This window comes from Lutjanus erythropterus, chromosome 19 (genome assembly GCF_056507025.1).
Source record: "Lutjanus erythropterus isolate fLutEry1 chromosome 19, fLutEry1.hap2, whole genome shotgun sequence".
Lineage (NCBI taxonomy): Eukaryota > Metazoa > Chordata > Actinopteri > Lutjaniformes > Lutjanidae > Lutjanus > Lutjanus erythropterus.
Genome location: NC_139335.1, coordinates 34,183,829 through 34,197,648, shown reverse-complemented (window position 1 = coordinate 34,197,648; position 13,820 = coordinate 34,183,829). Strand labels below are relative to the sequence as shown.

The 13,820-nt window shown below is 38.6% G+C and overlaps 1 protein-coding gene across 1 annotated transcript; it reads left to right on the top strand.

Moving 5' to 3' along the window:
• Positions 1 to 1,450: 1,450 nt before the first annotated feature.
• On the top strand, positions 1,451 to 13,280 carry LOC146310331 (apoptosis regulator BAX-like). The gene is made up of 6 exons (XM_084744756.1): positions 1,451 to 1,722; positions 1,929 to 1,959; positions 5,340 to 5,504; positions 7,354 to 7,510; positions 8,703 to 8,807; positions 13,002 to 13,280. Exons 1-6 carry the CDS (start codon positions 1,695 to 1,697, stop codon positions 13,143 to 13,145), a joined length of 630 nt encoding a protein of 209 aa, XP_084600882.1. The 5' UTR covers positions 1,451 to 1,694; the 3' UTR covers positions 13,146 to 13,280.
• The last annotated feature ends 540 nt before the right edge of the window (positions 13,281 to 13,820 follow it).

The window sequence follows — 13,820 nt, the reverse complement described above, 5'->3', positions numbered from 1 at the left end:
ACATATCTTTGTCACAAGTGTTTAACACTTTTGAGGGTTCATTGCAAAAAATGTTTGATTATGTATTCTCTATTCAGTTACATATAAAGAATACTGGCTTATATTTTGATATGGATGTGGATGATCTGGATGTTTTTTACTTCTTAATTTTGGCCCCTAAAATCCAATATCAGTCAGGCCCCTATCAGTGACCCATCTTTTGTTTCATTCACTGCAGGTAGTGTTGCTGCCTTCAGTGTTAATATAACCTTGCAATTTCTCTCTGGTGGACAAACTACAGAATACAGACACTGTTTCAAAATATATCATTGACAGCAGTTCTAAAGTAAAACCACTGATGGCAAGTTTGTAGTATTAGAATGTATAGATTTATGAAGTTGTTGTTACTTCTGACATTCAAATGATCAGATTGTTGTCAGATTTCTGCAGAGGCTTGACGATGAGCTGATCATTTGAATCAGGTGTGTTGGAGCAGGGAAACATCTAAAACATGCAGGGCAGGGGTCCCTGAAGACCAGGGTTGGGGAACACTGGTGTAAAGGACATTATTCAATACAATTATTGAAACCGTATCAGTTAGTAGTGAGAGTAAGATACGATCCCTGTACAGTCCACAATAAATCTAAGCTTGAGTCCAGTTCAATATGGTTGCCAAATTAGGTCGGACAATGTAGATGGACTGGTTCAGGCAAAGCAGCAGTCTGACACTTAGTCTGCAATAAGCAAAACATGGTTAAAATAATTTCTATCAATTTGCAAAATACTTTGGGATTAACCCTCTTACGTGAGCTCACTGGTTTAGAATACCCTGCTCACTCTGAGGCCCTGATTAAAGGAGACACTGGGAACATCAGCAGGCTGACTACTGTGGCTCAGACAAGGAGGAGACAGAGGCTGAATTCCCTAAAGGATTCAATTGTATTATTATTGATAGGTCTACAGACAAACAACCAACTGCAGTGATCTATGGCCTACCTGTTCAACATGGGGTTACAGAGCATACATCAGTCAGGACACAGCTTCACTACAACTAATTATGAGAAGCCTCATTAGATTTCATCTCAAACAATGTTTCTCCCAAGATCTCCATCACCTGCACACACCTAGCAGTCCTACCACACATCTGCCAGGATTCAGGCAAAGAGGCACTGATTGTCCACAGCTGTCCTTATAAAGGCAAGAAACTCTCTCTGACCCTACCTACAGAATCCACAGCCCTCACATATATACAAGATATATAATGTCGTATTTATACACTCACATGGCAATCAAGCAACTTTCGCGATAAAAATCGATTTGGAAAACCAGTGCGAACATGTAGCCTACATTCCAGTTATTTCAGTCATGTTTCTGAGGGGAAAAGGAGTGGTGATGTACCCAAACATCAGCTGACACATGTTTCTACACGGAAGCATTTACGTCACGGACAGTTCATTTCCTCCGCCCAGCCGCTTTCGGTGCATTTCCTTCAAACAGGTCTGGACAGAACATCGCTCTGTGTGTGTTTCTCTCAGTTTGCGGGATTTTATCACTTAATGACAGAGTGTTCATGTTGAAGAGTCACTCAGACTGACTTTAATATCAAAAATATTTCATACGGTCATTTTTTGCTATCGTCGCTTGAAGTTTTGAAAGTTTATCTGACAAGGAGATTCTGAGGAAAGTTTTTAAAAGTCTTGGCCTCTTAGTAAACCATGGCGTGTGAAGGAAACGGCATGTCAGGTAAGCTCAACAAATCACATTTTCAACTTTAAGTTCCAGTCGATTGTAAGTTTGTTACTGCTGTGTGTTTCTGTCGCCAGCGGGCAGCAGTTTGACACGGTGTCAACAGTGAAACCGCTCACATCATCAGAGGATATAACGCTACACTGTGACACTGATAAAATGTGTAACTAGTTCACACTAATGTTGGTTTTGTTCCTCCACAGATGAGAGGATAGGAGAGGCCGTGATCAAAGAGTAAGTTTATTTGCTCATATTTTAAGTAAGTACTTAAAACATGAGAAGTAAAAATGGCCATAGAGCAATAGCACTATGATGTGTGATGTTTGGATTAATACTCATTCGTGTGTGTTGCATTTTACTGCTGTAGGTGTTTATTTAGCTAAAGAAGGAGGAGAATTTTTTCAACAAAATAGGAACACCTCAACACACCAGAATAAAATCAACTCATCTGGAGAGACATGGATTTTCACTGGACAAGAAGACTGCGGTCAAGTGAGCCGTCCATCCAGCATTGTCCGAAATTATGGACTAAAGTGTCGTTACTGTACAGTAAAATAGTTAGCTCGCTCTGTGTTAAAGTAGCCCTGACTTTCTGAGTGGACGCGGAGCATTAACCGTAAGTTTCACAATACGGGTGCACTGAAAATGTTCGTGCGGCTGGCTTGACCAAGCGACGACGAAAGACGGCTCACTTGACCGCAGTACAAGAAGTGTGTGGAAAATGAAATGTTATCTAAAAATGAACATGTAGCCTAACTAAAGCTGTCACACAAAAGTAGTGGAATTAAAAATACAACACTTGGCTCTTAGATGTAGTGGATTGTAGCATAAAGTTGCATAAAATGGAACCACTCATGTACAAGTAATGTCAAATTTGTCCATAAATACTGTACTGGAGTAAATGTATTTAGTTACATTCCACTACTTCAAACAGTCCAAACTAGGATACAGCCTATTATTGTTTTAAAGTTGAGACTTTTTATACGTAACATTAGGGCTGCAGCCAATGCATATTACCATTATCCATTAGGCTAACTGATAATATATTTTCAGTTAATTCACTGGTAATTTTTGCCAGAAATGTGAAAAAGAAAACTCTTTTAAAAAGCCTGATCACAAGTTTGTAGTTTGTAGAACCTTATGTGATGTCTTTTACTATCTTTTGTTCGATCAACAGTAAAAGCCCAAATATGTTCAGTTTACAATGATATAAAACCTTTGTCATTCATCACCCAGGTCAGTTCCATGTAAGTGCTTAGTAATAGCCATTATAATACATGAAAGCCTCTAAAAAAACTCAAGTCCACAACTGCAGGGTGCAAAATTAACATCTCTATCCTCCAGTGAATCACTCAGTAGATAACTTTTGGGCTTTTTTACCTATGAGTAACACACATCTGCCAGCCTTGTTCATATTGTAGCAGCACTTAGCTGGTGGCTGGTGCTAATTTTGTGCCCTGATCGCCAGGCTTAGCAATAATGAAACTAAATAGTAGTTGTAGCCATGATCTAAAACAGGTAATTTCCTTGACCAGGTATGTCTCATTGACAACTGAACACACCTTGTAAAACATACAGAAATGCCTGAAGATAACTCTTTCCTTCATCAGCACTCTGCTGTTGGTTTTACATCCACTTCACATACTAATCAGCCATTTTGTTTGTAATAATTTGTAAAGTTTGTAATTAAAATGTAATATTTTCTAACCAAACTGTACATCATAAGATCCCTTATTATTCTTATTATTCCTTAGAGCAACTTTCAGTTTCATTTCACAGTAAAAGCTGTTATGTCTTTTACCATAAATCACATGGCTCATATACTGCTGGTTAGACCTGTGTGGTGCAGTGACTCATGCACAATTAGGAAGGCAATAAATGTAAACTCACTGAAGCGTGTGTGATACCCTTTTCAAAAGTCATGGGTGTGTCAGCCTCTAGAATGTTTGTTGTTTCCTGTAATTTCAAACATGGCGGGATGCACTGAAATCATCATCTTTGGGTGTTTATCTAGTGTTTCGTTAACAGAACTTTTTCCTCTGCCTGTTTGCACAGGAGAAATGTGAAGCAGAACAAACTGAAAAACACCACACATTCAAAGCAGTGTGTAAAGTGTTCATACAGGAAAATGACCAAATGAAGTATAGAAAGTGTTTTTTTCCATTCTGCTCCATGCACTTCCAGCCATGTGTATTGCTACTGCCTGTAGTCATTAGAGCTGCACAGTTCATCCAATTGCAGTAAAATTCAACACTGGATAATGCCAAGTGCAATATCCAAATCACAGAACTAGAGCTGCACTATTAATTTGAATTTTATCTAATATGACTTACTGCAATTTTCGAATCACAGGAGGTGCAATATCTATCAAAAGCAAAATGTGTGTCAAATTAATGAGTGTCATGAGGCAGAGATGTCCTATCCTACAAATCAGTTTCAACAGACTCAGAACATCTAAAAAACATCTGCATTTGATACAGATTCCTGCAAAAGAAAATCACACCATTGTCATTTTAACATGTTTTTCTATCTAAATAGAATAATCATGTATAAACTATCATTACCTCTAATGTCACAATTTCAGTATCAATCAAAATAATCACAATTAGATATTATTAAATATTTTTTTCAAAACCAGTAAGCCCTACATAGAACCAGAACCAAATCACATTTTTTTAAAAAAAGAAAAATGTGTGAGAAAACAGCATTATAATGAGGTACTGTAGTGCTGATGTGCAGATGACCTGGCCTAAAAATCTTGTTCTCCAGATGAAAGAAAACACGTTTGTTTGGTTCAGACCTCAATAAATATCTCATCATCATCATTTGTTTTTCAGTGAACATGAAACTTGTGATGTCACATATCACAATTTCAGTCAAAATAATTGCAATGTGACTTTTTTTTTTTTTTTTTTTACTAAATCGTTGTCATGGGGTAAATAAATCAACAAATACTAATATCAGTAGTGTGATATGAGACATTTTATCCCATTAAGATTTGTAATAGTACTATCATGGACGTATGATGTGATACATCTATCTTTAACTTTCAATTTGATACACTCTTTGAAACCTTCATAGCCTCAGAGAGGCCTCAGAGGATGAGGTCAGTAGGGTTCTTACTGCTGATAGAAGGTGGGATTCTGGGCTTTGGTGCTGGTGCTTATTTGTCAATCAGTGTGCACCACAGTCACAGGATAAAACAGACAGAAGCTCACAAAATATACAGGTAGAACATTTCAATGAGGAATTAATAAGTGTTTTGTATAACCACAAACAGATTAATGGTTGCAGCTCTACATGACTGTAACAAGGAGACTTGGCAACCATAGAACCCATCCATTCACATTGGGATGAGATGTTAAGAGACCCCTTTGAAAATGGCCATGCACGCCAAAATTTTGCCAAACTTTACAAGCTAAGCATGCTATGGTTGATACCAATGGATGCCTTAGATCTTCTAGTTTCATATGATACCAATTATGAGCCTGCTACAGTCTCTGAAAGACAGAAATGTTGCCTCCCACAGCTGTTTTTCTGGACACAGCATAGAGTTAGTGAGTAGGGGTCAATGTGAGAAAGGGTCTGTGTTTTAATGTCCTGATTTCTTTCAGGGTCATACAGGAGGAGCTGAAGGATGTGCCCTCAGAGGATATCCCACCCCTCACCCCTCTGGCTGTGGAAGTGAAGACTGCACAGGAGCAGAAGGTGGTCACCCAGCTCGCCATAATGATCCGTATCGTCGGTGACCAGGTCAAAGACGACAAAGAGTTCCAAGAGTGAGTCTGTAGGTTGCATCAGAGTCTCACAGCTCATGTTAGAATCATGAAAACGTACGGGTCATATGTGGGACAAGCCGTCCTGAGTTTCTTAGTGTCACTTAATGTTTTTGTTATTATCATGCAATGGGTCAGTGTGTGTATGCTGTTGCTGTGTGTGCATGATGTTGTGTGTGTGATCAATAGGCAGCTTTTCTACAGCTAGTCTGACATATTACAGGACCCGTCTAAAATATATATTTATTTTGAAATCTCTTTATTGAACTTTTCAAACATATCCACACACTCATATAACAACATGTATCACATCGAACATCACAAGTCAACTAGGTACACTAAACATAAATACACATATAGTTGCAAAACACAAAATACAGCATCACAAATAAAATGAGAGTGAGAGAGGGGATGGGGGATGGTTGAGGCAGCAGACACTCTCCCAACTTAATGCTTATTGTTTGGGTTTAAAATTATGTTCAAAACAAGAGAGGAAAGTCTTCGAGACTTTAAAACCATCTGTGCAGAGCCTTAATGGAGTATCTTAAGTTTTTCAAGCACACACACCTCCACACTGTTGTGTCATTTTTTTTTCTAAAGAGATACAATTATTGTCTTGATAGACATCACTTACACACCTAAAGCCCTTCTTAAACCGCAGTTGGAAAGCTGAGTCTAGGAGAGATGGTGGGAACAAACCACCTTGTGAACATTGGAGGCCTAATAATAGTATAAACAGTTTGGCAATGCCAAGCCCCCCCTCGCCTTCTTTTGCTCCAGATATGATTTTCTAATCCTCGGGATGGATTTGTTCCAGATAAAAGATGAGATACATTTGCCCAATTCTTTGAAAAAAGACTTTGTGATGAAAATAGATATTGTTTAAAAGAAAAAACAAACTGTGGCAAGATGTTCATCTTGACATAATTTATTCTACCAGCTAAAGAAATAGGGAGTGATGACTATCGATTAAGATCCAGTTTGGCCCTCTCCAGTGCAGATTCTGTTTAAGTAAATCTTTAAATTTGCGTGTTACTGAGATCCCCAGGTAGGTAAAGGTGCCATGAGCTAGTTTAAATGGAAACTGATCAAAGTCCATGCAGCATGCCTGAATGTTAACTGGGAACACAGTGTTCTTTGACAGGTTAATTTTGCAGAAACGTGAAATTTTACCAAAACTAGTAATTATGTCTAGGACTTTAGGGATTGAGATGTCAGCTTGGGAAAGAAACAATTAAATCATCAGCATACAGGGATAATTTGTTGGTTTGGCCTTCTCTGCTAACCCCCTTCTTCTTTTCTCACATCTATAGCCAGGGGTTCAATACTATATTGAAAAGAAGCTGGGACAACAGCAACAGTAAATGTGTTACTTTACAAACCACTGTTACTAACCACTCAGCCAAATGTGAATGATTACAAAAACTATACCACTAAGTTGACAAAATGAGATCACAAAATCATGAAAAAAATGAGCTGTTTTCTCTCTTCTTAAACACTGGGGACGTGTCTGCTCCACTGTCTCAGTGTCAAACAAACAACAAGCAACCTGAAACATGGACACTCCATCTAGCAGCTTTATTGGACATTTCCAGACATGTTTGAGGCACCAGAGCCAGAGGACGTTGACAAAATCGTATTTTTTTTCAGGTGTTTTTTTCACACCCAAAAAATCCTGAACACAGACATCATGAACAGTTTAATGGTTCCACAGCTCAGTACTACATAGTTCTACGTAGTTCTACATAGTCTCTTCACATCTTTTCAGCAACCATTTTCTAACATGTATAATGTGTGAAGAAATTGTCTTTACACAGACTTTAAACTCTTGTGTCTTGTGTCTCTGCTACAGTGCGATAGATGGGTTTGTTTGTAGCTCCAGTTCTGAATCTGGCCCCAGCTCTCTCTGGAACAGATTTAAGGAAGTGGCAAACAAAGTGTTTGAACACGGGATCACCTGGGAGAGGATCGCTGTGCTCTTCTATGTCGCCGGCAAGCTGGCTCTCAAGGTGGGTGAGCAGTTTTATTCTAATTAATGCTGCTGAAGTGGCATGAAGAGTTTAACAGCTTGAGCTCCAACAAATCAATCCATGATATCACAATTATTGGGCACAGTTCTGACAACCGGGACTTTTCAGACCCTCTTAGTGTCTTTATTTTTAAAAAGCCACTTGCAGCTAATTTATTGACTTATTAAGTCCATCTAAGAAAAAGCAAGAAATATTTTATATTATGTTATGTCACAATTCTCCAAATTTCCAATTAGATTTCGATTTTAGGGTAATGATTCAAGTTGACTTCTTGTTTGTTTTTGCACTGCTGGCCATGCTATTGTCAGACTATCCAGTGTTGACTTTGATGTAGGTCAGTAGTTTTAATCCAGAGAAAAAACTTCTTTACAATGACAGTTTATATGGTATCAAGCATGACCTAACAGCCAGTAAGCTACGTGGACTGATGAATTTGATAATTGAAATTAAAAGCTGATTTCAATCAATTTTGGATTGAATATCAACACTTCCGTGTGATATTATAATTCATTCCCATGCATGCTGCACAGAGTAATGCAGTCCACAGCTCCTCAGCCAGCAGTGCAGGTCTGTACCCTGTGTCTCCTCATTTGTTGTGTGAGGCAGGCAGGTTTGAACTTCTCTCTCACTCTGTCCATCCAGATTTTTAGTTAAAAGTTTTTATCTCATTCTAATATCTGAATTTCAATATCTGTCAATACCAATGCAATAAATATACAAAGTTCTTTTTTTCTTGAAAATGATTATTACTAGCAGTGGTAGTTGTAGTAGTAGCACGGTTCCATGAGGTTGAAAGTGAAATTCAGTGTCCCTGTGTCCTCTGTGATACATCTCAATATAGATTTGCTATGAACACTGTTAATTATCTTTTTTTTTCATGCTGCGTAGCATAGAAATCAGAGTAGGACTTCAAAATGTATCCTTATTTGGATCTGTGATGTTTGTCTGATATCTGATAATTGAAATATGTCATCTCTGGGTGTGTATCTTACGTAGGTTTCTTTGTTCTTTTTCCTCAACCACTTCTTGAAAAATACATGATGTCCCTGTAGTAGAAAATATTGGGGTAATGCCATCTCTGGTTTAAACCTTGCATTTTTTTGGTGGTGGTGGTGGTGGTGTGTGTGTGTGTGCCTGCGTGTGTGTGTGTATGTGTTTGTACGTCCCTCAGGTGGTGGAGGCCCATCTCCCTCAGTCAGTGAGGCAGATCCTGCAGTGGACGGTGGACTTTTTCAGAAACAATCTGCTGGGCTGGATTCGGGAACATGGAGGATGGGTATGTCAGGCATTCATTTCTCCCATTCTGTTTTTCACAACACTTTCCTGTCCCATGTTAATAATGTGGTCACAGGAACAGTGTAAGAACACTGAGACCTTCATACAGCCTCACTATATACTAGGGCTGGGTATTGTTAAGAACCTCACGATTCGATTCTTTAGGTTTCGATTCAATTCGATTTCGATACAATTCGATATTGATTTAAATTCTTCAATATCGATTCAGTAAGAAGTAGAAATACACAAATAATTAAGAGTACCTGTTGTAGGGATGGGCACGATTAATCGATGATCGATAATTGATCATTAAGAATTTTGTCGATCACGTAATTTGTTTTCGATTTTTCGACAGTGTTAAACAGAGTTCATGTAGTGTGCGTCGAGAAAGCAAAGTAATGAATTTCAGTATGTGGCGGTAGTAAAATATCCCACCAGCGGGGAGCGATATAGCAGAGAAAACCGCCTGCGAGCTGACTTCTGCCCTGCCGCCGTATCTGAAGGTAGTAAACATGAAGCGTGCACGGCGAACAAAAACAAGTAGGTTAAGATGTTTGAATGATGTTTTATTTTTGTGTTTATGTAGCCTATTTATTTTGTTTTAGAGAATAGCCTACTGGCTCTTATTTTGTTAAGATCCCGAGTCCTGACGCCTCCGCGTAGGTCTATTTCTATTGTTTAACAGTTGCACATTTAAATTGAAATCGCGCAAGACGTGGATTAAAGTTCTCCTTAAATTCTTATTATTTATTATGATTTTTTATTCTGTCTAAAAGAGGCGGAATTGTATTTTGTTTGAGAAAATAGTACTGTCACCGGCTTTTATTTTGTGAGGAGTTTCAGCCCGACGCCTCGCTGTGTTTTGTTTAACAGTTGCACATTTAAACTGTAGCCTAAATTGTGAAAGAGGATTGTTGGATTAAAGGTTCTTCTTGAAATAAATACTTAATTGAGAAAAAACAGACTGCCTGTGGTATTTTTAATCATTTTTTCTATCAGACATTTCTTAATGATTAAATCGATAATTGATCGTTAATTCTCATGATTATCGATCAAACAGTTTGTCGAAAATGCCCATCCCTAACCTGTTGGCAATTTTTAAATATTTATTTTCATGCCCATAACACATGTGGTACGTTACTTCACATCTTTGGGCAATAAAACATCTGAAAATAAAACATTAGCAGCACCATAATAGCTCACTTGTGCATATAAACCTCTGTCTTCACCTCTGTGTACAGCTTCGGGATGGCGACCTCTGTCATGTGTTTTCGTGTTGGTATAGCGTATCGTGGTTCAAGTGTGTGTACCATCTTCTTAAAACCTTCATTTTCCACGACACTGTACGGTCGAAGGTCCTTGCAAATGAAAACGGCAACAGACTCTGTTATCTTCTGTGTGCGGACAGAGCTTGGCGGTAGTTTGCAGACATATTGTTGTTGTTTGGTCGCGTGCAGCCTCCGTCCTTAAAACGCGAATCACACGAAGATGTTGCACACAGCGCCCCCAATGGCCAGGAGGTGAATCGATTCAGAGGGTTTTCTTAATCGATATTGAATTAGGGGGCGGATAATTTCGATGCATCGATTTTTCGATATTTTTACCCACCCCTACTATATACAGTAGTGTATATAATAACATATTTATATCATTTTTCCAGTGAAATTGTTCATGTTGTATGGTCGATGATATTTTATTTGTCAGCCTGAGCGGTACCTGCAACTGTTTAACCACCAGTCTCCATGTTTAAAACAACCCAAAGAGAAATGCCCCGTGTCAGTGTTTCTTCTGGTAACATTTCTGGTTAAATCTTTGTTGGTAAAATCTATGCTGTTCCATTAAAGCTGTAATACATGCCGTTTTTGCTTCCAACAATATTCATGTGCAGAGAAAGCTGTAATTTATTCAAGGTAACAGTGAAGAGTGAAGAAGGAAGCCTCTGAATGTGACTAAATGTTACGTGAAGAGAACTTGAATAGATCACTTTGTCTGTGACTGAGTCGTGTCAGATAGATTTTCATCTGTAATGGTAAATTACTCCCATGATCTCATGCTGCTTCGTGATGTCATCAAACTACGTTGTATTTATTGTTTTAATGTGAGAGACCTCTAGCAACAGAACTTACATATTGTGTGTTTAATTACCGGACTTCACAAATGAGTGTTACTCTAAGTGTCATGCTGTGCTTAGATGATGAAAAATTATTCATCGTCAGGGATCTGACAGCACATTTTTTACTTTACACAAAAATCAAACCCTATAGCAATGATTTATCTAATTTGTTAAAAAGTAGTAGCCAGTTTTTTTTCCAGCAGATGCATCTGGTGGGCCAAATGGAACCTTGTGGTGGGCCAGCTTTGGTCCATTGGCCCCACATTGGGCAGCCCTGCCTAATTATTATTTTATATTATTATTATATAGTAAACTGGACTGAACTCTGTCCACACACCTGTCTGACAGGATGATCGGTGCACTGATTCAGTTTGACACTTGAAGTACTTCCTTGAAAAAAACCTTAATGTTAAACGGTTTTTGTGCTTTAAAGACTATATTTGTGAATTATAGGCCTGTCCGTGATTTTTCAGATCCAGCTAGCCACTACAAATATATAACAATTTGTCCTTTTTTTTTTAGTGCGCCGCACCAAAACAGACTCACACAATTCACACTGTCAGAGAAAGTAAAGTGTATTTCTTCTATAGCTCAGTTACAAAATCAGACCTGCAGAGCTTCTTTTGCCAAGCTGCATCACCCGTGCTGCACGCTCCACACTCGTTCATGCAGTGAATTAAGAATTTTTTGGACAGAACTAGAGTTGGGGATTGTTGGAGCAGTGAAAAGATAAACCAAGATGTTTCTGGCTTTATTTTGTTTCCGTCAAGTTTGAATGAAGCCGATGATGTTTTACAGATGGAGTCTGTTGAGTTTGATGAGCGCAATAAAAAATGTTTCTGATTAAACAAAGCATCTCTCTGTCATGATCCTTTCCATAATGTTGTCAGACACTTCAGTGGCAAAAACGAGCACAAACAACAAGTGTCACCTGGCTTCTGTGTGGCCTCATGCACCTGGATGAGATGTCTGACAACGGGTCACACTGCATGCTCTGCATGTCTTGAACTTTTGTCTGCTTCTATTACAGTTACTTTTGTGGTTTGTAGTGATTTAGAGACTCAGTTTATAAAGTTGTGTTGCTCTGTAGACAGTAACACAAATAAAAAAATGAGCTGAAACTTGTTTACCGACCACTCCTTTCACTCCTACCAACCACCTGCACATGTTGTCCTGAGATGTTTCTTCAAGCTTCTAACTGTTGTATTCTGTAACTGTAATGCACACTGACTGACAAAGGAAAAAAAAACAAATGAAGAAGAAAGAAACTCAGTTGACTGAGGGGTCTCTGACTAAGGACATGAATCATGGACTATCTGGGCACAGCCTTAGTGAATAATTTCTCAGTTAAAAACTCAGCCTGAGTGCTTCTGCCACATGTTCAGATAGGAGTTATGGATGCCACGGTCCCACTGGTTAATGAACTTGTGACAACACTGGTGTAACCGATTACACCAGACATTTCACGAGATATTTGATTTTTTGATTTTTTTGATCTTTAACCTTAGATCTTTAGATCTTTCTTTTACTTTGAACAAAGCAAATGCTTAAGAGGTTGGTTCATCACTAAGTTGCCAGGTCTATCGTACAGCCTCCACACTGATCCCAACAGCTGTCGTTGTGTCATCAAATAATTGCAAGAATGGCTGCTACCACCTAAACCCAACATTCATAGATTCATTAATAAGGCCTAACACAAGTAGAGCTGGGGATAATTAGAGTGGATCCACAAAGTGGTTGACCTGAATAGACACTAATATAAAGGCAGTGGCACCAACTTGGTGATCTATCAGTTAAAAGCAGCTGCAGTTGAAAAGAGCAGAAGTACAAACATAATTTGCTGACAACAAATGTTTAAGTCCAAGAATAATTCATGTATGCTTTTAAGATTCATTTATAATGATGTATGTAATGATGAATAACGTAAAATCTTGTTTTCACCTCCTGTACCACTGATCAAAACTTCAGCCAGCTGGACTGTACAAAGACAGAAAATAATAGTTATCAAAATTCACAGCAGTAAGTTACATTTAAAAGTTTTACATTGTGATGTGGCTCATGCTGACAGCTGTCTCTCCACAGATCAACAGCTTCTCGGAGCTGGCCGTGGCCTCCATGCACAGCGTGTCATCAGTGAGCTCTCACACCTACGGCCTCGTCATCATCTTCGTCGCTGGCCTGGCTATAGGAAGCTTCATCACCTGGAAACTGAGCAGAGGGCACTGAGGCACACACACACTCTCACTCTCTCTCCAAACCTGTGACACATTTGTGTGTAGCAAATAATTCTACATGTTTACCAAATAGTTTGTATTTGACCAGACTGTAAAATATTTACCAGAGGGTTTATTTATCAGGGTTGGCAACGTCAGACAATGAGATGGTCAAATGTCTGACCCTCTCACACACTCTTGACTTTTCTACCCTCTCTAATGTTATTTATGCAAACGTAAGAAAGATTTTATTATTTTATCACGATAAACATGAGACCCCCCCCCCAAAAAAAAAAAAAAAAAAAAGGAAAAAAGCTCAGGAAGAGAAACAGAAGAGAAATTCCTCCAACCAGAATAAGATTACTGTCAGGACAATCCTGATGACAGGCTCATATGTTGTAAACTTGTAAATATAAAGAATATGGATACAGTATTCTCGTGAGTAGATCTATTGAGACTGAGAGCGAGCTGCCTGAAGGATGATTCTTACAGGTCTGAGGCCTGAAGTAATCAAACAATAAGGAACTACCTGAAAGTTTTAAGTTTTATACCAGCACACATAACAGAAGGACCTCAGGTGTCATATCACATGTGTAGATTTCACTTATTTCCTGAAGGGCTTCCATCAAGTTATGAAACAGTGGATTTCTTTTAACTTGAGACCTGATTAACAAAAGACAGATTTTTT

What these genes read in the sequence shown, in the direction of transcription:
- LOC146310331 (XM_084744756.1), top strand. Translation starts at nt 1,695, where the DNA reads ATGGCGTGTGAAGGAAACGGCATGTCAG. An exon ending in GGAGAGGCCGTGATCAAAGA is followed by an intron (nt 1,960 to 5,339) that starts GTAAGTTTATTT and finishes GATTTCTTTCAG; the next exon opens with GGTCATACAGGAGGAGCTGA. An exon ending in CCGGCAAGCTGGCTCTCAAG is followed by an intron (nt 7,511 to 8,702) that starts GTGGGTGAGCAG and finishes TACGTCCCTCAG; the next exon opens with GTGGTGGAGGCCCATCTCCC.